The 22,241-nt window shown below is 40.1% G+C and overlaps 1 protein-coding gene across 2 annotated transcripts in view; it reads left to right on the top strand.

The window, feature by feature from the left end:
* The first annotated feature begins 566 nt into the window (after window positions 1-566).
* The window catches only part of GABRB3 (gamma-aminobutyric acid type A receptor subunit beta3), a 241,925-nt gene continuing 220,250 nt past the window's right edge, over window positions 567-22,241 (top strand). Inside the window, exons 1-3 of one of the 2 annotated variants that reach the window (XM_065871029.1) lie at window positions 567-646; window positions 1,442-1,533; window positions 1,749-1,816. In XM_065871029.1, the coding sequence (XP_065727101.1) occupies window positions 567-646; window positions 1,442-1,533; window positions 1,749-1,816 (240 nt within the window). Of the gene's footprint in view, window positions 647-1,147; window positions 1,314-1,441; window positions 1,534-1,748; window positions 1,817-22,241 lie in introns of those variants that run through there. The other variant, XM_065871028.1, reaches the window with a different exon arrangement.

Raw genomic sequence — 22,241 nt, 5'->3', positions numbered from 1 at the left:
ACAGTGATGACATACAGGGCAGGGTGGACCGTGGTGCACATCGGTCTGTTTCTTGGCCAAGGTGCAGGAGGTTCTCTTCTAAGATGAGAACCAAAGGATGGGGGCCAGTCATAGCGAAAACGAGGTTCCTTGCCTTACACTAAGAACCACGGACAGCTCCAGGCTGCACCAGAAAAGGCACATTATTTTCCCATTCCTGGGATGATAGTCCAGGGTCTCCACGTCTGATTCGGACTCCAGCTTCCCGATAATAAAGCAAACGTGCATATCCAGGCCTCTCTTTAACACTCATTATAAATGTATTTATGTAAGTAGGGAGGGCCCAGTGCTCACATGAAATGTTCAGGGGGTGAGAGTGAGAGAAATAGTTTAAAGAACCAATTTAAAAAATGGTTTTATATTGCATAAATAATAAATCGGGCCGCCATGCAAGGGGCTGGATGACGGGTCAGGCGGGAAAACCCGTGGGTGGGGGCAGGGGCGGGGATCCCCGCATCGCTGTTAGAATGCTCGGTGACTGTGGGGGAGAGCGGATCCCACTCAGGTTAGGTCAGAGGAGCAGCGCCATGTGCTCCGGGCTCCCGGCTCTCCTGTTGCCCATCTGGCTCTCCTGGACCCTGGGGACGCGAGGCTCAGAGCCCCGCAGGTGAGGTAGGGGCTTCCCCCGGGCCACGCAGCCTCCCTCTCTGCTCCGTAGCTCGCAGTCCCGCGGGCAGAGGCGCTCCGCTGCACTCGTGGGCTCGGCCTGAGCCGCAGTTGGGCGGGGGTCGTAGCGAAGGGGTCGGGCCGGGGAGGGGGCGGGGGGAAGCGGAGAGCGTTTCCTTCGCGGTCTCTGCCCACGTCGCAGTCGCCGATGATCCTCTCCTTCCTGGGTCTCACGGAGCCCAGAGGAGCTGGCAGCGCCAGCTCTGCCCCGCGCCGCGCAGCCGCGGCTCCGGCTTGCTGTCCCCGGCCGGGCTTCGGGTCTCGCTCCGCAGCCGCCGAGGCAGGAGGCAGCGCTCGGCCTCCGGCTCGGCCTCCGGCTCGCTCTCTCTTCCCCCCTCCCCTAGCTCCCGCGCCCGCTGCTCCTCCTCTCCCCGCGCCCGCTCCTCCTCCTCCTCCCCTCCCCCTCCCCCTGCGCCCTCCTCCGCTCCGGGCCAGCGCGGCGGCGGCGGCAGCAGCAGGAGCAGCCCCGGCTGCGGGTCGCGACGGCGGCGGGGCGCCCCCTCCCCCGTGCCGGGGCGCGGCGGAGGGATGTGGGGCTTTGCGGGAGGAAGGCTTTTCGGCATCTTCTCGGCCCCAGTGCTGGTGGCGGTGGTGTGCTGCGCCCAGAGGTAGGGTCGCGGGTGGGTTGACGGGAAGCGGGCCGGGCGCCGGGCAGGGCGCGCGGGTGTGCGCGCTGGGCGCTGGCGGGCGAGCCGCCGCCTGACCCCGCTGTCTCTGGCCCCCGTCCCTCCCGCAGCGTGAACGATCCTGGGAACATGTCCTTTGTGAAGGAGACGGTGGACAAGCTGTTGAAAGGCTACGACATTCGCTTAAGACCCGACTTCGGGGGTAAGTAGGGTGTGCGCGGCCGCTGCGGGCAGCGCGACCCACCGCGCTGGCGGCCTGGGTGGAGGAGGGAGGCGGGGGCCGCTTCCGCCGAGCTGCGGCGAGGTGGGGAGGGGGACACTTCGCCTGCGCCCCCTCCTCGGACAGCCCCCCATCCTCAGAGCAGCTGCAGCCGGTGCCCGAGCCAGGCTGATCACCGTGTCGTGCGCTTCCCGCAGGTCCCCCGGTCTGCGTGGGGATGAACATCGACATCGCCAGCATAGACATGGTTTCCGAAGTCAACATGGTGAGTGCCTGCCCTCCCCAGGGCTGTCCCCGAGCCCCTGCCCCGCTGTCTGGGCCCACAGGCGTCCACAGTACCGGGTCAGAGGCCTCCTCTGCCGGGCTGAGCTTCCCGGGCCCGCAGAGGAAGCGGCGCTCCCGGGCGCAGGTCTCCAGTTCTCTAGGCTCCCTCCGCCCGCCTGAGTGCGCGGGGGTAGTCGTTGGCGTCAGAGCCGCGCGGAGGGCGCACCCTTCCCGCCATAGGAAGGGGTCCTGGGCTCACCCGAGGCTGGGCTTTCACCGCCGCCCTGGTGCTGCCAGCTCCTCCCGCTGTCGGTCCCCTGGTCCTGAGGCTGCCCCAGTGCCTTCTCGCCTCCTTAGCAACAGGCGCCGGGGAGCGGGGGAGGAGAGGAGAGTTGTGGGGGTGGCTCGTATACTAGGTAAGAGCTGCTTAAGGGTTCCTTTGTTGTCTTTTGGAAAGAGGTACTGGCTGCCGGAAAGCGCGGTGGGCGGTGGGTCTGTGTGTTCCTGGCTGTCTCGGGTCAGTTTCCTTGGTGTCTGGTTTTTCCGAGGGCAGGCTCGTGACAGTGAAACCCGGTCCCCATCCACCAGGCTCTGTCAGAGGTGCTGACGGCCCGGGCGGCTCTGAGAACTGGAGGGCCTGGGCAGCTTACGGGCTTTCTCTGCCCGGAGAGTCGAAGGCGAGGGAACCAAGTGTCCCTTAGGGCTATGTTAATGGTGTTAACGGTGACGGGATTCAGTATTCTGACCTGTGGAAAGTGGAGGTCCGTGTCCCGAGGTGCGAAGTGGGTGTCACGGGCTTTTGCTCAGGATCCTTTAAGACAACAGGCAATAAGGAGAAAAATGACCCCTTTCATTTGTTAATTGAGCTGAAATACCAGGGGATTTGGAAAAGGTTTAAGTTTCTGTTGAGTGACACTTTAGAAATTATAAGAATGAGAATTTGGAAAAAATATATTTTTTTGAAGAAATCGTTTGGCAACTTTTTTTCCTAAAATATAACACCGAGAATATAATGAGGCATGAGATAGACTCGATAGATTTCTCAAGTCTGGTGGACATCAGAGCCACATGGGCAAACTTGTTTTAAATGCATACTCCCAAGCTCTGATTCTGATCCAGTGGTGTGGAGTGGAATCTTGGGGTCTCTGCATTTAAAACTAGTGCTCCAGATTTTTTTTAAGCAGGTGTTTTGTGAACAATATTTTGAGAAACATTGCAATAACATAGAAATGTGGTTGTTTACAAATAAACTAAAACCATGATTTTTAAATAGACTGTTTAACAAGATATATTTAAAAATATATCCTAGTATGGATTTTGTAGAAAGAAATCTGACTACACGAAACTATATTTTTTATCAATTTTTCACTCTTAACCTAAAGATTTTAAAATTATAATGTGTGATTTAAAAAAAAAGTACCTTTCTTTCAATGTATATCACTAAGGACATTTATATACAAGTGTTAATAGTAAATAAATAAATAAATAAAGTGTTAATAAAAGCGTTAGCAAGAAACAGACTTTACATACATTACACTAAAAACATCACGTATATTTTACTTTTTGTAATTTTGTAAAAATAATTCTGTCAAAATATGTTTTGTTTTATGACCTTAAGGAAACAAGTTAATATATTCAAGATTTACTCTGTAGTCTGTGATTTCCTTTATTGGCAACTGCACATTCTATAGAGAAGACAGTTTTGTACAGAAGTTAATCGAGTTATTTTAGTGGATTTTTATGTCCAAAATTATATTGGATGTCAAATGATGGAGAGAATATACTGATGTGGCGCTTTAAGAACTCTGTATAGTACTAAAACAACTAGGGGAATGGGGAGAATGTCTTGTTGTAGATCATTGCAAATTTTCTTTAAATTAATTTTTAAATGTAGTTATCCACTTGTTTAGACATCATGCTGATACTTAGTACCTTAAAAACTTCATAAGTAATTGCCTAATTCATGCACTATGAATTGAGGTGTCCCAATTTTCTCTGGACCCAATAATAGAAAGACAAATCGAGGATACAAGCCATTATATTGGATAATCTTTAAGCGCATATCCCAAAGCCAGTAATTATGCATAATGTAGCCATAGTATACTTGTATGCTTTTTTTTTGCATTCTCATGATGGAAATTTTTGTGGTTCTCTACACTAAGTTTATTATAAAGAAAAACTGGGGATTGATGGGATGGGAGATTGAAGGCCATTGGACACATGTACTGACTGGCATCTGAAATATCTTCCACAAGTGGATTGGTAAAACCATTCGCTAGAAAAATCTGATTTCCCTTAACTCGTGATCAGGATCATAGCTCATGATCAAAGCTATGATATTTGATTTTTTTTAATTGAAGGAACTTCAAATATAGCAATGATTAAGTATCATTTTGGAGGTAACATTTTATAGGGAAAGAACAGAGAGTATGTGAGCATAAGATGAAACCTATCACTCAATCATGTTGCTTAAAAACAATGAATTATATTTATGAGCTTCCTTAATCACCTTACTAAGTGATTGTTAGCTTATGAAACTAAATAAGAAATGGTCTTGCTTTAAGGATGGTACAGCTAGTAGAGGAGATATGTCAAATAGTTGTAACAAAAGTAGGTGAGTCCCATTTAGAGGAACAAAAGAAAGGGGTATGGCCTAAGAGAGAGAGGGAAGGAAGAAGGGAGGGAAGGAGGCAGAAAGAGGGAGGGGGAGAGAGAGATATATTGAGATTACTCCTGACATGGAAAGCCTAATGAAAGAACTTAAGAAATGATATCTAAATTGGGTGGGTGAATAGTGGGGAATAGAATTGTGACTGGCATAGATAGAGGAGGATGTTCTGGGTTAGGGAAGAAATTGGCAAAACTACTGATGGATAGATCTGCAGGATAGGAGATTGTGAAGGAGAGACTCAAAAGATGAAATTGGAAAAGTAGGACAAACCCCTGTTCACCTAGGCCCTTCTCTGCCTTGCCAAGGGTTTCAGATGTTAATTTTCAAAAATTAAGGAGCCTGTAAATGTTTTTAAGCAGGTGATTGACATGATTTAAGATGTGGTTTAGAATGAATATTTTGGCCAAAATGTTAATTTAGATAGAGGAGTGAGAATGATGAGTTAGAAGAGCAAAGTTCACTAGAAAATTCAGGGTAAATGATCATGGAAAGTTGTTCTTTGAAATTTTCTTCTCAAAATTTCATAGATATGCTTTTGAAAACATATATTTAGTGAAATAAAGATTCATTAATATCTGAAATAAAGATATGCAAAACATGTATATCTCAAGATGGGACAGATATGTGCTTGTCAGTGAGCATGTTGGGGGTGAATATAAAGAATATTGTTACTTTTCTCTTTAAACTAATATAAAGGACAGTCTTTATCTATTGATGGTGCATATAGATAATGCCTCCAAATAATGCCTCTGACCTCAAAGAATTAAATAAATAGATACATTATGCATATACATGTATATGTCATCGTGCATTTTGGTGTTTTGTATTAACAATCTAAAAATGGATTTTAGTATTTTAATACTTAGCATTATTTTACCATAACATGTTTCACTGATAAAGGAGATAGTCTACATTTCCATTGTTCCTAATCTTCTAATTTTTCTTTTCATGTACTTTTTTAAAATTGATATAGTTAATTTACAATGTTGTGTTAGTTTCTAGTGTACAGCAAAGTGACTCAGTTATACATGTATATGTATACATGTATATACATACATACATATATATATTATTTTTCAGATTCTTTTCCATTATAGGTTATTACAAGATATTGAGTATAGTTCCCTGTGCTATATAGTAGGTCCTTGTTGTTTATCTATTTTATATATAGTAATGTGTATATGATAATCGCAAACTCCTAATTTGCCACTTCTTACTTTTTAGTTAGCTGACTTGACAGAAGGCAAACAAAAAACCATTTTCTTTTACATAACTTCCCTTGTTCTCTAGCCCTTGTTTTAAAATTTCAGACAATCTTTTAAAACTATACATGGTTAAGTAATTATTGAGATTTAGTTTACATATTACTTTCTCTTTTTTTAAGTTTATTTATTATTTATTTATTTATTTTTGGGTTTTCATTGCTGTGTGCAGGCTTTCTCTAGTTGTGGCAAGTGGGAGCTACTCTTAGATGTTGCGGTGTGTAGGCTTCTCACTGCAGTGGCTTCTCTTGTTGTGGAGCACAGGCTCTAGGCATGAGGGCTTCAGTAGTTGTGGTGCACGGGCTCAGTAGTTGTGGCTTGTGGGCTCTAGAGCACAGGCTCAGCAGTTGTGGCGCACGGGTTGAGTTGCTCAGCGGCATGTGGGATCCTCCCGGAGGAGGCTCAAACCCGTGTCCCCTGCACTGGCAGGCGGATTAAGAGAGATTGTACTTATGGAAGAACACTGTCTACTGAAAACTTTTATATGCATGTGTTATAATTCTGGTGCTTAGCACTGGTCCAAGTGTATGTTGAATAGATAGATGGAGGGATGAATAAGTGGACAAAAATTATTGAAAATATAGGAAATATAAGGAAATACTAAAAATATAAAACAACTAGGAAATTTTAATTTAAAAATAGTACTTTTTACTGAGAGAGTGAAGCAGGTCTAGAACTCTTTAAAAAATCAATTAGTTAAAAAATAAAAACAGTATTTTAAAGTAAGTCATATGAGTTCTTTTTTAATTTGAATAATTAGAAGAAGCCACTGTTTGATTTGTTAATTCAGAAAGAAACTACACATACTTGATTTCTACTTAATTAACTATAAAGTACTAGAATATAAAGCTAGACTCAAACTCTAGTAATATAAATACTAATTTTCTATGATTTAACTTGTATTTTGTTATTATTCTATACTTAATTCATCTATTAAAATTAGCTCATCCTGGGACTTCCCTGGTGGTGCAGTGGTTAAGAATCCTGCCAATGCAGGGGACATGGGTTTGAGCCCTTGTCCGGGAAGATCCCACATGCTGTGGAGCAACTAAGCCCATGCACCACAACTACTGAGCCTGCACTCTAGAGCCTGCAAGCCACAACTCCTGAGCCCGTGTGCCACAACTACTGAAGCTCGTGTGCCTAGAGCTCGTGGTCCGCAACAAGAGAAGTCACTGCAATGAGAAGCCCGTGCACTGCAACGAAGAGTAGCCCCATTCGCCGCAACTAGAGAAAAGCCCACGTGCAGCAACAAAGACCCAATGCAGCCAAAAAAAAAAAAAAAAAGCTCATCCCAATGAAAATGTAACTACAGGATTATTTTTTCTGATTTAATGCATATAAATTATTGTCTCTTTTATTTTTAGTTGTGAGCTCCTTTTAGGTGACATATAAATGTGTCTTTAGTTATTATGAGAAGTAGATTTGTCCCTTATGCTTGTTGTATTGTATTCCTTTGTCATTTGTTGTATTTTCCTCTTAGAAAATCCACTTTTTTTCTAATGTCTCAGTGTAAAATAAGTATGGTACATAAGAATATGGTTTTAGCACATCTCAGCAAGCAGCCTTGGCACTGCATCACTGTAAAATGGGTGCAGTCTTACTCATGAACACAACACGTAAACATTTGCACTCATTTTGTCTTTCCCCTTTTCAGAAGAGTGGGAAAGAGGAGAGGGTTTCCTTGGATAGAGTGAGCTGGGATCACCTGGAGAATTCGGCTTTAGGCATTTTCGATCAAACTTATGTTAATCAACTCCCCGTCTCGTGCTGCAGAATCTAGGGTTGCTCTGCCCCTAGTGAATGCTGAAGGGGTACCCAGTGCCCAGTACCTGGCCAGGTCCTCAGGCAGAGGAGCTGAATCCCAGGAGTCCAGCTGTGTGCTGAAAAGAGCCTAATGGGATTGGGAGTTTTGGGTCCTGTTTCCAGGTTTATGGGAACATCTAGCCTTAGGCAAGTCATTTAACACTCAGTAATTCAGTCTCAGGCTTCCCAGATGCCCATGGCATCCCCACAAAATTGCCAAAGTAATAGCACAAAGGGCTTAGCTCTACACAGAAAATTGAGGTAAAGACATCCACAAGATCACAGCCAAACAAACACGTTAGAGAACTGTTCTTGACTGATTTCTCTAGAGAGGCTCTGGCTGCATTCAGAGTTTGCATATGAATTGTTACTAGCATTTTAAAAACATTATTTATTTATTTATATGGTTGCATCGGGTCTTAGTTGCACTTTTAGTTGCAGCACGTGGGACCTATTTCCCTGACCAGGGATTGAACCTAGGCCCCCTCCTTGGGAGCACGGAGTCTTAGCCACTGGACCACCAGGGAAGTCCCTGTTACTAGCATTTTAAAGGTTGGAAATGTGCTAATGCTTTTATTACCAAGTAAGCTGGGGGATGACTCAGCAGAAAGGAAAAAGTGTTTCTCTGACCCAGTTGGGTTTGGAAAACTGCTTACATGAAAGGCACTCCATGGGTAAGGTACAATGAGCATGTTGGCATTTGGTTACAGGTTGCTGCATTTAGGAGGTAAGATTGTTTATTGAGGACATTACTTTTCCCTGGAAGTGTGTTTGTGCCTAAGTTATGATCAAACATCAATGCTGGGGCACTGATAAGAAAGCATATAATGAACTTCAGAGGTGGATGAGAATAACCCTTACATAATATGTTATTTATGAAGGGAGGTTTGTGTTTAATATTAGAAGGAATGGTATGGGGAGCAAAGAGAATGCTTCTTGTCTTTCCCCTCAGGGAAGTTGTAAAGCTTACATTGCTGCATCTCTTAAAAGATGGATCTTACACACATTTCCTTGTTGTGAGCAACCTCTTCCTAGAGCCTGTGCCAGGCTGAGGGATCCTATGTTGTACTGCACATAGAAGTAAGTATTTCGTTTGAATTAATGGCATAAATCTGCTTATTTACATATTAAAAACTTTATGTTCTTACCAGTAAAGCAGTATGAATTCAACATTTGATTTTGTACAATCTGTTATCTGTAATAGCTCTCCTTTTCTTCCATTGGTAGCAGAACCCTTCTTTCTCCTACGGGTTCTGTATCATATCATATATACTGTCATTGTGCTTTGAAGCCTACTGAACGTTTGTTTTAAATAAATGAAGCCTATTGACCATTTGGAATCTTTAAAATTTTCTTATAATACATGTTGAGGTGTAACTTAGGGAGATGACAGCTAACAACAGTTTTATGTCATTACGCAGTTGATGAAATACTTCAGGTATTTTGTCATATTTGATCATCAAACATGATCAGCTTAGTGAAGTATATCTTATAGGTAGGTGTTAATCTCATCTCCATTGTCCAGGTGAGAAAATAGCCTCAGGAATAGCACTGACTTACTACAAAGGCAAAGCGGGGACTTGGTCCTATTTCTTTGTTCTTTCTACCTCATTATGCTACAGAGCAATAAAAAAATGCTCTGTTAGGCCCTCATGAGATTTTACCTTTTTCCATGACCTTCATCGCCATCTAAAGTGGATCTTCCAATTAACTTTTCCATGAACTCTTAGTCTTTCCTTGTAACACTATCAGAGTGTTAAATATGATTCTGGTGTGCTTGTTTGCTTAGAGGCTTTCTTCTGCATTTTTCTCCCCCTTAAGACTGTAAGCTCCATCAGGCAGATCTGTGTCTAAGAACAGCCCTTGCATAGTGCCTGACACATGATAGGTATCATTCTTCATTCATATATTTTCTTTCAACCAATATCTAATATACACTAGTGTCTGTATAGCATTATTAGATATTGGTTGAAAGAAAATATATGAATGAAGAATGAATGAATGAATAAATATGTAAGTGCATGAATAAATAGGCAGGTAGCTTTCCAATGAAATACTTTTATAACCCAGAATTTGGGCTAATGACCAAGAAGAAACTTTTATAGGCTAAATGTGATGTATATAGTTTTTACTTTAGGGGACTTAATTTGATCAGAATTTGTATAATTGTACACAGTATAATACTGTCAAGTGTCAAGTGCTGTCAAGTGACAGCTTGTCAAGCTGTCAAATGTTCTATAGCGGTCACCCCCTTCACTGGAGAGGTTTTACACTGATTTCAAAGCAGAAAAGAGGGAAGTATTGCAGTGGTTCTGTGATATACAGCCTGTGTAAGGGTTAGTGTGTATATTTCAAACACCAGTCACTAGTGCCTTTGTACACTCAAAGTTTTGTGTCTAATTGGAAGTATATGTGGTTCGAGCTTTTCTATATGATAGGGAAGTTTTGGTGGTTCTTATATTGGGATTCATTGGGCTCTGCATTCACTTTCTGATGGCCGCTCAGCAGTGCAGTGGAACTGCATTGGTTTTCATTCGTTTGCTAGCTTTCCAGCACAGTTTACTTCTGGGCCATTTATGCCAGCCATTAAGAAGATTCTCTAGCTGCAAAATTGGGAAGACTAGGACTAAAATAGGTTTCATCTCTTGGCATTTTGCTCAGTCCTGTCAATTCAAGATGGAGAGCTAGCCTCCGATCTCTGTGGTGGGGGATGTATTGATAGAATTCTCTTATTCCCTTGGTTACCCAGAGACTGCATTAAGAAATAGAAGCCATTTGTAAGCATTAATGCATGTATCCCTTTTTACATTTTTCCATTGAACTTAAGTATCACACAGAAGCGTTAATATAATTAACAAAAACCTTAGCATGCATGGAACTAATGTTTCAGATGAATAGGAATAAGATTAAGATATGAGAATGTCACAGTTCTTTAAAAACTCTAATTTGTGCTTGTCCATTCAATCTAAGAGAGGATATGGATTCTAATGATTACAACATCATCATATTTTACCTCAGTTCTACAATGAAAGAATTCCTTTTATGTAAAATATTTGCTAAATCCTCATGCTATGATTCATGACATGAAATACATTTGTTTTATTTTGAGTTGACTTAAAAGGATAACAAAATTTACTGGTTTAAATCTATATAACTCTGATACATATGTATAAAATGTTTGTTACTTAATTCAACATCACATCACTCTTCTTTTAAAATTTAATTTTTTGAATTAGATTTTACAATTGATAACTTTAACGAGTAGAGGGAACAACTTTTCTGGGTCACCCATCATTACAAGTTGTTTGTGTGTGTGAATCTATGAGTCCATGCAAACCAAAAATTGTTTTAAAAAGAAACAACAATTTGAGTAATTCATTGTAATATCATTGATTTTTTTCCAATCCTGATGACTCTAAAAATCCATCTGAGAGATACATCCATATATCAGGTTGAAAGACTAAACTGGTCACCAAGCGCAGTGCCTGTCGTGTAGAATATGCTTAGTAAATACTTGTTAAATGCATTTGTGTAGCACACGACCCTTGTGGTAAAGCTGTATGTTGTGTTTGTTTTATCGGAGAGATTCCCTTATTTGTATGTTTGTCAAGCACATAAAATTAACCGTAGCTTTACACAGGAGGATTCCTGTGAAGTTGTCACAGAAAAGACATCTGAATTATGGAAAACAGTGCCATTCCTATGGTCTAGACTAGTGGTTCGAAAGGTATAGACCAAGAAGCCCTCTGTGGTGTTAGATTGATTGCAGGGGTTGACACAGATAAGTGCCCTCCAAGCAAAATTTCTCATCATTGGTGTAGTCTGTGCTTTGCCTTTCCAAAGCAGTGTACATACTAGAAAGAGGCTGGGAATAACTGAGTGTATGAGGAGCAGGACTGATTGTGCTGTGTTCCTTTTTATGCTGTTAAACATTCTGTGGATAATTCATTGGTGTGAGGCTATATTTGATTGTGCCATTGAATGAGTTTTCATTTCTGAATTTTTCCTTTGGCCCTGGGCACCAAAATTCCCTGTGAGAATGTAATTTCTTGTGGTATGGGCTAAAATAATGGTTGCTTAAGAGAACGCTGTTATATAGAGTGCACGTGTGCCCCATAATCAGTGTTTCTGCTCAAATAATATTGGAAATTATGTTAGAGATGTAAAATAGGTTTCTTTACTGTAGGAACTGTCAAGCCCTTTAATATGCTAATGATTTTTGTAAATCTTCAATGAGAGGGGTGAAGAATTCAATATTTAAAATATATGTTTGGGGATTTTTTTCTTTGTGAGGGGATGGTAGACCTTATTAACACTTATTCATGAAGTCTTCTGTAGAACACAGTTTAGGAAATGTGGATCTAACCCATTGAATTAGAATGAGCTTTAATATGGCCAGTCCCCAGGAATGATAACTGAGGAAATTACTACATTAACAAAGCCTCTTTTGGTGCCCATGTCCAAACAGCACAGAAGATACAATTCTGACACAAAATGTATCATTGCATATGGGAATGGGTAATATTTTCTGGAAATGAAGATTAAGCATTTCATAATTAGATTGATAAAAAACACAAAGATTTTCTTCTTCTTTCTCTCTGTCACACTGAAGGTAGATCTGTGTTTCAAGCCTTCTTGCTTTCTTGTAAATATTACAGGAGTAAATGATTTAGAAGCAGAGAGAGTTGTGTTGAGCAAGAGAGAATGCAAAAAAGGCTCTTGGGACAACAATAGTAGGTTAATTTTGAGAACAAAATATGTCTCTTTGAGGCTGTTGGGCTTGACCAGTGCTTTCTTGGAAGGCTAGAGATTCCTTCTTGGGGCAGGAAGAACAGGCAGTGCTGTGATTCTGCATTCCACTAGGGAGGGTTGACATGTATGTTTGAATATATTACATAAATAGATATTTATTATAATCTACATATTGCATAAACAGATATTTATTATAATCTACAATACATATTATGTATAATGAAATTATATAGTATACTGTATACTATATAATTTATGTTATTCATATTTATATGTAAAATAAGATTCTCTTTGGTTGAAAGGTTCTGGTGATAAACATTTTAACATCCCCTGGAGTAAGACATCGCTAAAATTCCCTGTATGACTAATTCTCTATAGTTCTATGAAGAGTCTATACCTGTTCATGAATAGTCAGTGACAATAGCCCAGAGGGCAGATGTATCTTCTGGACTGTTCCAGAACCACAGGAATATTATAAGAGGACAGTATTGCTCAGTCGGCACTGAGGAGACCCCACTGGGGATCTGGGCTTGACTGGTAATGATGGGTGAAGAAACCAAAGTAGATCCAGAAATGTAAAGAGATGCAAAAGTGCTAATTGATTATAAGGATAATAGGTTTTGTTTGTTTGTTTGTTTGTTTCTGGCATTTAGAAGCATAGGGAGCTGGTTTAAAAAAGGAGGGCTCTTGTTTTGGAAATATTATATATCTATAGATTTTTTTCCCCCTAAGTCGTGCTTTATTTATCATTACACTTCATTGCCCCAAAGCTTGTGTTTATGATTGAAAAACTAGTCTCAAAGCTTGAGCAAGCTCTTTGGAATTTTAATTATCTAGGTAATTTCCTCAGTACTCCAGGCTGTTTTACCTTTAGAGACCACAGGGGGTCTAACTCTCAAGATTGCCCTTGGCAGTGGAAAAGAATTGGTTATCCAAACCCTCAGATTCCAGAAGGGTTTGTGTTAACTTTGGCAAGTCATTCAGACTCAGTGGTCCTCGATCTGATCATTTTTTTTTTTAACAAGTATATTAAAATTGATCCTTTAACTTACCTTCTAGCTCTGATTTCTGTGGTTTCTTAGAGTCTGTGAGCAGTTAAAAACATAAGGGACCTTCTGGTTGCATTACACAGACCGCTGCTTCTTATCATTTGATACTGTGTGTAGTTTAATTAGGTATCCTAGTGGTGGTCATCTGGCAGCTTGCAGCCTTATAGTCAAAGCATGGCCCATTTTCCCCAAGTTATCTGTGCTGTGTGCTGCAAGCCTGGGACATGTCATACATAAACAGTGGGATTTACAGTCTGTATCCATGCTCATTAATTTTTGTGTTTCAAACATGGTGATGTTTACTTTTTGGTTTGAATTCAGAGTCACTAATTTATGAGTGAAAACTAGCGGGCTGTTAAAATGCTTCTGTTTTATCCAAACCATGACCTTTCCATTATCATCTAAGAAAATTAACTCAATTTGGAAATGTCAGTTAATGCTACTGGGTACCAAATTGTCCATATTCAGGTTTTTCAAACATTCTACATGAATGTAATTCATGCAACAGTTTTGAGTCTTCTGTGGTATTTCTGTGACATAATTTTAATATTGCTTGAGTTCGTAGTCAGTCGGAAAGGAAGAGGGTGTGGGCTGAGTCAGAGGTACCTGTGCTGCCCTCAGTCAGTTTGGGATGATTAGCTAGCATTTCGTGAAGATAACTGTAAGCTTAGACCTCAAAGGTAGTTGCATATTGTGGCCTCTCTACAAAAAATAAAGTTTTTACCATGTTCTACCTCTTTCTTGATTACTTGCCTCATTTAAAGCAAAATTATTATACATAAAATCCAAGCAAGAAAACCTGTGTGGATATAGGGATAAAGACTTGGGCTTGCCTGAACTAGAGATTGCAAAATGAGATATGTAAAATTGTTTAATTTTCTTCTGAAAGGGGAAAAATGTGGATGTGCAAATTATTATATAACTAGGAAATTACCTATTTAGAATTATATAGATCAAAATGTATAGTGTGACTCAAACTTGGATGTGACTCAAACTTGGATGTAATCAATGACCAAAAAAATGTTAATAATTTTCAAAGTGTTTACTTCATATTTATTTACTGTAGGTGAAATCCTGCTAATAATGGACTGTAGTATCTGGTTAGGAGAAATTGTAGCACAGTAAAGACAGTAAATAACTGATTTCCTAACTTAGCACTTAGAAATAATTTATCTACAGTGGTAACTCCACGCATAGATGTTCCTCAAAGTTTTTTTTTTTCCTTTCTTTCTCTTCCAGAGCAAGAGGGGTATGGCAGCTAGTCTGGACCAGCAAAGTTCAGACATTAAAAGGGGAGACACTTTGTTCCAAGTGTAATTGAGTTAGTGCACCTTGGGTAGCACCAACTCTGAGGACCAGTGTGGGTACAGATCCTGGGCATCAGCTGGTTTACTGAGATTAAGGTGAAAAGGTCAAATAAGGGGGGTAGATGTCCTTCCTAGTCTCTCGGCTACCTATCTGAATGACATCTCCCCTGATGAGATAAGAAATGGGGGTCTTACCTGCCAGTTTTTCTCTCCATTTATCTTTCTGGGATTTTGAATGAAAAATTTCGGTACCCCAAGCATCAAATTGGCTCAGTAATTTCTCTCCTTTTATCATACCTTTCAGTTTCTAAAACCATTAAGGAAAAGCCTCTTTTTTTTCTCCAACATACTTCAGAAGAAAGGGGAATGAAATTTGTTAAACAAAGGCTGACAGGAAAGCAAGCATCTATTAATTGACATCCAATTTCCTGATATGCCAACCTTTGCCCAAGACTGTACTTGATTATGCAATAATGTGCAAACAGAAAATCGGAATTTACTCATGCTATAGTATTAATAGAAACTGTCAGTTACCCAGGGGAAGGACTCACACATCAGTTTCACATGTTACGGAACTATTGGGTTGGCCAAAATTTCGTTCGGGTTTTTCCATAACATCTTACGTCGTTAGATGTTATGGAAAATCCCGAACGAACTTTTTGGCCAGCCCAATATTTTCTGTCAGGTAAGTGTGAGTGTTTCTGGATCACACTTCTGTAGAGATTTTTTTGTGTGACTATCTACATTGTAATAGAAGTGGTGAGACCAATAATCATGACAAAACCCTGAAACAGAAAACATCGTAGAATTCTATCACACTGACAGTAGAGCCTGTTGCGATGGTAGAAAAGAGGAGTGTAAGGGGCCGATTTTGTGAATATTCATGGCAGAACACTACTTTCGTTGCTTCAGAGTGAAGTGCTATATCTAATTTACACTTATTCTAATAGGTTAGTCCAAAATAAGCTGTATGTATAGATTTTTAAAGTTCCAGGCTTTAGTTCCTGGAAGGCAAAGTTCCACCTTGCATTCGTAAGTCAACTGTGGAACTAGTTGGGGAGAGGCAATGCAATGAACTTTTCCTTTTTTAATTCTCAAAATAACTAATATCACTTAATAATTCCTCTTGTGTTGTCTTTCATGGCTTTTTGGTTCACCTGTTCTGTGCTGATGAGCATATTCTTGTGCTGTCTCCTTCACTCTAAATACTTCATATTTAAGAGGTGACTTAACTAGTGTATAACTGCTCTCATATGCCAAAGAAACACTCAGCATCATAGATCCAAATGATAATAGTTTGGGCTTTTCCACGTGTCTCCAGTTTAGCACATCTTTTCACATGTTGCCTCTGGCACTTCAGACTTGAAACTCTGGCAGGCACTCAACACCACATGAAGTTGTGCAGAAGCTCAGGAGGAGAGGGTGCTTTCCTGGAGCTCAGGAGTGAGTCACTCAATAATCATCAACCTGTGCAGACGTGGGAGGACAGTGACAGTGAAGGTGGGGATGAGGAAAGAGGAAACGCTGAGAGTGTTCTGAAAAGCAGTTTGGAGGAAAGTGAATAGGACTAGATGGCATGGAAAAGACATAAGGGAGCTATGGGTGGTATTGAAATAGCAAAACATGGTAAAAGTGTTACAAGAAACTGGATTTTTGATTCTTTTAAGTACTGGAGATACTGGGACATTTGGTCATGTTTAATTAAAGAGTAGATATATGCCAGTTTGTACTGTGCAAAAGAAAAATTAAATTGTTTACTTCTGCTCTTCTTACATTTTCCTTTGAAAAATTGGAACCACTGGGGGTGTTTGAATTCCTGAATTGGAACCCATCATCCTCCTGGGGGGCAGCTGCCTAAGGTACAGAGTCACTAAGAGGGTTTACAATCTACTCAGAGCCTGTGCCGAAACCCCAGGTGTTTTCAGAGCTGCAGGCCTTACCAGATACTTTGATGCATGTTCTTTTCAGGTGTGATGGGAGGAAGGCAGAAATTCTCCCTTATCCAGCTGTAAATGATCAGAACACCCATGGATTTTTATACATAACACAGGTGACTTTGTGTTTGCATTCCATGTTCTTTAACACTGGGTCAGGTGCAGGAGTGTTCTCTGACTTTATATTGTGAAAAGAAGGCCCACGTGGCTGGAGATGTCAGTATGACTGCCTGTTGAGAACTTAGGTTCTCACTGTACCTTTACTGCTTTCACAAAATAGTGTCCACTGTTTTCCAAAATTAAAAAAAAATTAGTTGCCCACTAAGAAAATTTAGAACAGATAGAAAAATACATTTGGATGTATTTCTTTTGTTTTTTTTCATGCACATATGATATGTATATACTATTTTTTACACACTGTATGCATAAGTTATTATCATGCTTTTCCATGTAACTATGTTATAGAGACTTCCATGCTACTGAACATATTTTACTGATATTTTAAAAACTGTATGGTATTTCCTTGCATGGATGAATAATATACTTAATATTTTCCTATTGAATATTTAGACTACTTGCTAGACTAAATAGTATTTTGATGAATATCCTTGTGCATGAATTATTATGCATATTTTCCTTGAGAAACATTTCATTAAGTAGGATTACTAAGTCAAATAGTATGAATATTTTTAAGGTGTTTGAGACACATAACTGAGTAGCTTTCAAGAAAGGATCTGCTGGTTTGGGGTCCCACTGATTTGCCTAAAAAATGTTTTATAGCTAATATTCTAGAATAAGTATATCTTTTGGTAAATGGAAAGAGAATAATAGCTCACAAAATTGAGTTAAACCCCAAAACTATTCTTAACTTTACCATGACTCCAACACAACGTCATCTAACAAGAAAAATATACAAATAATTTGGCTTTATATTAAAATTGACTTTATCTTAATTTTATATTTGGTATTCTGATATATATGTAAGGAACACCACAAGTTCAGGTCACTGTTTTGAATGAAATAGAATAAATTCTAATTCCCCAGATAACTTTTACATTTGATTACTAGAATTTTCTCAGAAATCATGCCTAAGAAATTGGAAAAAAAAATTATTTTTAGGGGTTTTGAGGTCACAGTTGACCATTTTTACCTGGAAGCCCACATTATCAGATTTTACCACAACATTTAAAATTCAACATAGCCCCATAATTAATCTCAGTAACCGGGCAGAACCTTGATCCTTTGGGTGTTAGAGTATGTGGGGCCCCTGGCAAGTGTGGGAAGTTGAGGGCAGGGCTGGCATGGTGTGGGCGGGGCCTTGTGTGTGCAGAGTGCAGTGAGGCTGATCCGAAGGGCACAGCTGATTAATCTGAGGTTTTGTTCAATGAAGTATTAACTTTACCTACATGGGTAACATTTTTAGGGGACTATTTTTCATAGTTAATGAGGAAAAAATCAGATAAAATTTAATCTGATCCAAAGTTTGCTCTGCTGATGCAGAAAAAAAAATTTAAGTGATCATTAACATTTAATTGGAAGAGAATTTAAATCCAAATTATATTTGGATTTTTCCACATCGATTATGAGATGAATGCGTAACAATTTTTCCTCACTGCCCTGATTTGAATCCTGCTATCATGCCCAGAAATAGCATCTCAGTGAAATTCATTCAGGAACAGCCCCATATTTATAAAAATTTATAAAAATTTTCACCTACTCCGAGCTCTATTTTTTTTAATCTTCCTTTTACATGAAGGTCACACATTTGACCAAAGGAGCCATCTGCTTTTGAGAAGACTCTTTTCACTGTCCACTTGTCTTTCTTTCCCATTCTTCTGCCCTGTCAGCAAGTTTAGTTTTATTCGTCCTTAAGCACTGGTTCTACCTCTCATCCTAGACACCAAAGAAATCTATTTCAAGTTTCTCTAGCCCTTTAACATGATGGTTGTGTTTAGCTCTTGCCCAGCCTTCAAAACGATGTTGGTCAAAGTGTCACAAGCCTGTCCACTAGCAGAAATGTCTCTGACCACAAGAAGTCTCCCAGTAATTTTATTATTTAATGCATTGTCCTCTCTATGCAGAGCGTTCTCTCCCCTTAAGGCCTCCATTCTCACTTCCCATCTTTCCTTGCTGTTGAACTCAAATTTTGTTTCTCTCAGAAGATTACAGTGTGGGCTTGCAGGATGCAGGGGCCCTTCCCCTGTGTCTTTCTCAGAGGAAGATGTTTCTCCTCCCATCAGAAATTATTCTTGCTCTCTGTGCTCTGTGTTTTGGCTTTTCCTGTGCCCACATTCGCTGTCTCCTTTGCAACATATCTCCCTCTTCATTAGGCTCTTTCCTGTAGTCTTCCTATGGGAAAAAGAAAGTATCTGTATATAAAAGAGACACTCCAAGCCCCTCCCTTGACTGTGCTGCCCCTAACTGTTGAATTCTCTTTTACAGACATTTTCCTCAACCATATGTTTCTGGACACTGTTTATGGGATGAGTATCAACCTGTAGCCCTTGCCTGTGTCCTCGCTGGTGGGTGCTGGGGGCTGTGTGTATAAATGTGGTGATCAGAGATTACTCTCCTGCATATCAAATCTTGGTCAGCTAGGCCTCGTGAATTGTGATTTTCCACCTTGTCATTAAATCCTGAAGATAATTTTCATCGTTTTTCTCTTTCTCTAGTATCTAATTATTCATCAAGTCTTGCACAGTAATTTTGATAATGTATTGAAGACTCCTTTTTTCCCATGACCCTAGTTTGGAGCCCTCAAATGCAGGGATCTCTGATCTGTCTTAAGTCTGTTATTATCCTCTGTTCTGGTTCCACTTGTGCAGTGTGACTACTCAGTTCTTCCTGTCCTGTCCAGGATGGGAGCCCCTAATGGCTCCAGAGTGCCTGCTGGGTGTGGTAGAATGGGGTGACTAGAGTTAAATGTCCACCGTGGCTGGGATGCCAAGATTAAGAACCAGCTCCAGGATCTGGGGGAAAGTTCCTGTGGGCTGTGTCAATGGACATCTTCTCAGCCTCAAGGGAAGAGATTGGAGCTGTTTTGAGGTTCTCAGTACATATCAGAGCCTTTGCCATTTGGTTAGTACAAGGGGCAGGATTTAGGGTTCTTCCTGAGAAAGTGTAAGAACAAAAGAAGTGATGGCCCTGGATGACTGTGTTGAGTATGGACTTGACACTGGGGCCTCACAGAGTTGAAGAGCAAAGCTCTTACCTTGATAAGCCCAATTAGCCCTATGTTTACTCAACTTCAGTTTATTCTAATCCTTAGCACAATGTTAACGTATTGGTCTCAAATTGTTTCACTTGTAGATTTCCTCCCTTTGCCATGTTATGTATCCCTTTACTTCCATATATTCCATACTGTCAGCCATAAATAGATGTTTTAAAACTGAGTTTTTTTATACTCCAATAAAGAGCTATTAAAAAAAAAAGTGAGTATTGATAGTGATTCTGTTATGAATGTGGAGATGGCCAGAGGCAGACAAGGACTTATTCTCTCCAAGGATACCAACACCATAAAGAATGCTGTGGGGCAAACCATTAAAAACACTCATTACAGAGAGCACACAATGAGTGGGAGGGAGTAATTGTGAAATCGTGAGTCAGCAGGACACAGTCCATGGACTCTTCTCCCCCTTAAATCATCACTTTTACCCTGGGTAACTACATGGTTAAAAGGAGAATCTCAGAAATAAGAGATGGAAAGAAAGAGTGGGTGTTAGAAAGAGGTTCTTGGTCTGCTAGTTAAGTAACACTGTGTTGTTGAATTTAAAAAAATATTTCAAAGCATGCTGTTTTATACAGAAAATTGTATTTCTTAGGAGGAGCAGGGGTGCTATCTCGGCTAAAAGTCCACATTTAATATGTACTCTCTCTTCTTGCCAAATACCAATTAGAAATCAGGTTACATAGCCTATCAGTCAATTAGGGATGGAGATAAGGCTTTCTGAGTGTGGTGTAAAAACATAGTTTTTATTTCTAAAAAAGTAAAAAGCTGAAATTAGCTAGAAAAGGAACAAATTTGACAGTTTAAAATCTAGAGAAGTGGTGGTGAGATTAGTGCTCTAGCCAAATTTCATTTACTGGGAGGCTGAATCAACAGCAGAACAGACCCTTAAGAAGTAAGGAGTTCGATATATCAGTGATTATTTTTTCAGGGAACTTGGATAATATTGGGATATGATGAAAATTAGGAGCCAAACATCAAATTCCAAATTAGGAGGAGGAGGTGGAGAGGTGGTTAGTTTAAGATCCTTTATCTCATGACCTTCTATGTCTAGAGAGCTCTTTTACACTGAAGGGAATCTCATCACTGCTCTATTATTACTGTTGGGCCTTGTTCCAGGAGTTGGAAACCATAGACTTTGGAACAATGCGCCTTTCCATCTGCAATTGTTCTGGACACATTCTGGTGCATTTCTAGTTTGTATTTCTACATTGTTGCCAGTGTTGTCAGTTGATATTTAAAAGGTTATTGTGATATTTTAAATATTTGATTAACATGAATTGTAAACTATGGTTTGTTAAGGAAAGAAAGGAAGGAATCCCATGAATTCTGGATAACTTTATCATCAAACACTTTTTTTTTGAATTTGCTAGAATGAATACAAATGCTTAGATTTTGGAGAACTCTTACAAAATGCATTGTATAACTTTCAACATTAGTAGTTCATGAATTTTCCATAATCTAGAAAGATTTTGAACAACTAGAGATTTCACTATTCCCAGATACTAATTACATTTTATAAAACATATTTTTTGCGGAAAAAAAGAGCAAAATGCTTCATTGTTATGAGTAGAACTTAAGAAAAAAGTTGATCTATCGTAATGAAATCTGAAAATAAAAAAGTTTTGGAAAACATTTATAATTCATAATATTTCTGAGCTTCAGTATATTCTTAGCAAAAATATAGGTTGTCACATCTCTGGCAGTTTTCTCCCATTCACGAGGTAAGCATTTCATGAAATTCTATTTCTTCAACTTAATAGAGTCATTTTACTCTAAAACAGCTCCTTATGTTAACTTTTCTCTTCATAATCAACAATAGCTTACTTAAATCTGATGTAAATTCCATATTTTAGTTAATCTTGAATTCACTTGTCTCTGTGTGTTCAGCCTGCCTCTTATTATTTAACTGGGATGCTGCAAAGATAGGTACCATGCCAGCTGGTTCCTTCACTTGGTAGAAAGCAAAGCAATTTTTAAAGGGATAGTTTATATTTTTCATAAGAAAATAAATTCACATTCCCATTTTGTCATGTAGTTTCCCAGTCTGTGTTGGCAGTACCATATTATTCTCTGAGCAATTTCATTTAGAAAGAATTTAAAGGGCAGTATCTAGGCAGTGAATGGGGTCTAAGCCTTAGTGTTCTACCACGGCTAACTGAGGGCTTGGGTTGAATGAATAATCTACATCCATAGATTATTATTTTTTTAATCAATTTATTTATTTATTTTTGGCTGTGTTGGGTCTTCGTTGCTGTGCATGGGCTTTCTGTAGTTGTGGTGAGTGGGGGCTACTCTTCGTTGTGGTGCGCGGCCTTCTCATTCGGTGTCTTCTCTTGTTGCAGAGCACAGGCTCTAGGTGTGCAGCCTTCAGTAGTTATGGCATGCGGGCTCAGTAGTTGTGGCACGCAGGCTCTAG

This window comes from Phocoena phocoena, chromosome 2, assembly GCF_963924675.1.
Source record: "Phocoena phocoena chromosome 2, mPhoPho1.1, whole genome shotgun sequence".
In the NCBI taxonomy this organism is placed as follows: domain Eukaryota; kingdom Metazoa; phylum Chordata; class Mammalia; order Artiodactyla; family Phocoenidae; genus Phocoena; species Phocoena phocoena.
The sequence above is the reverse complement of the archived record's forward strand: the minus strand, read 5'-3'. Positions and strand labels throughout refer to the sequence as shown.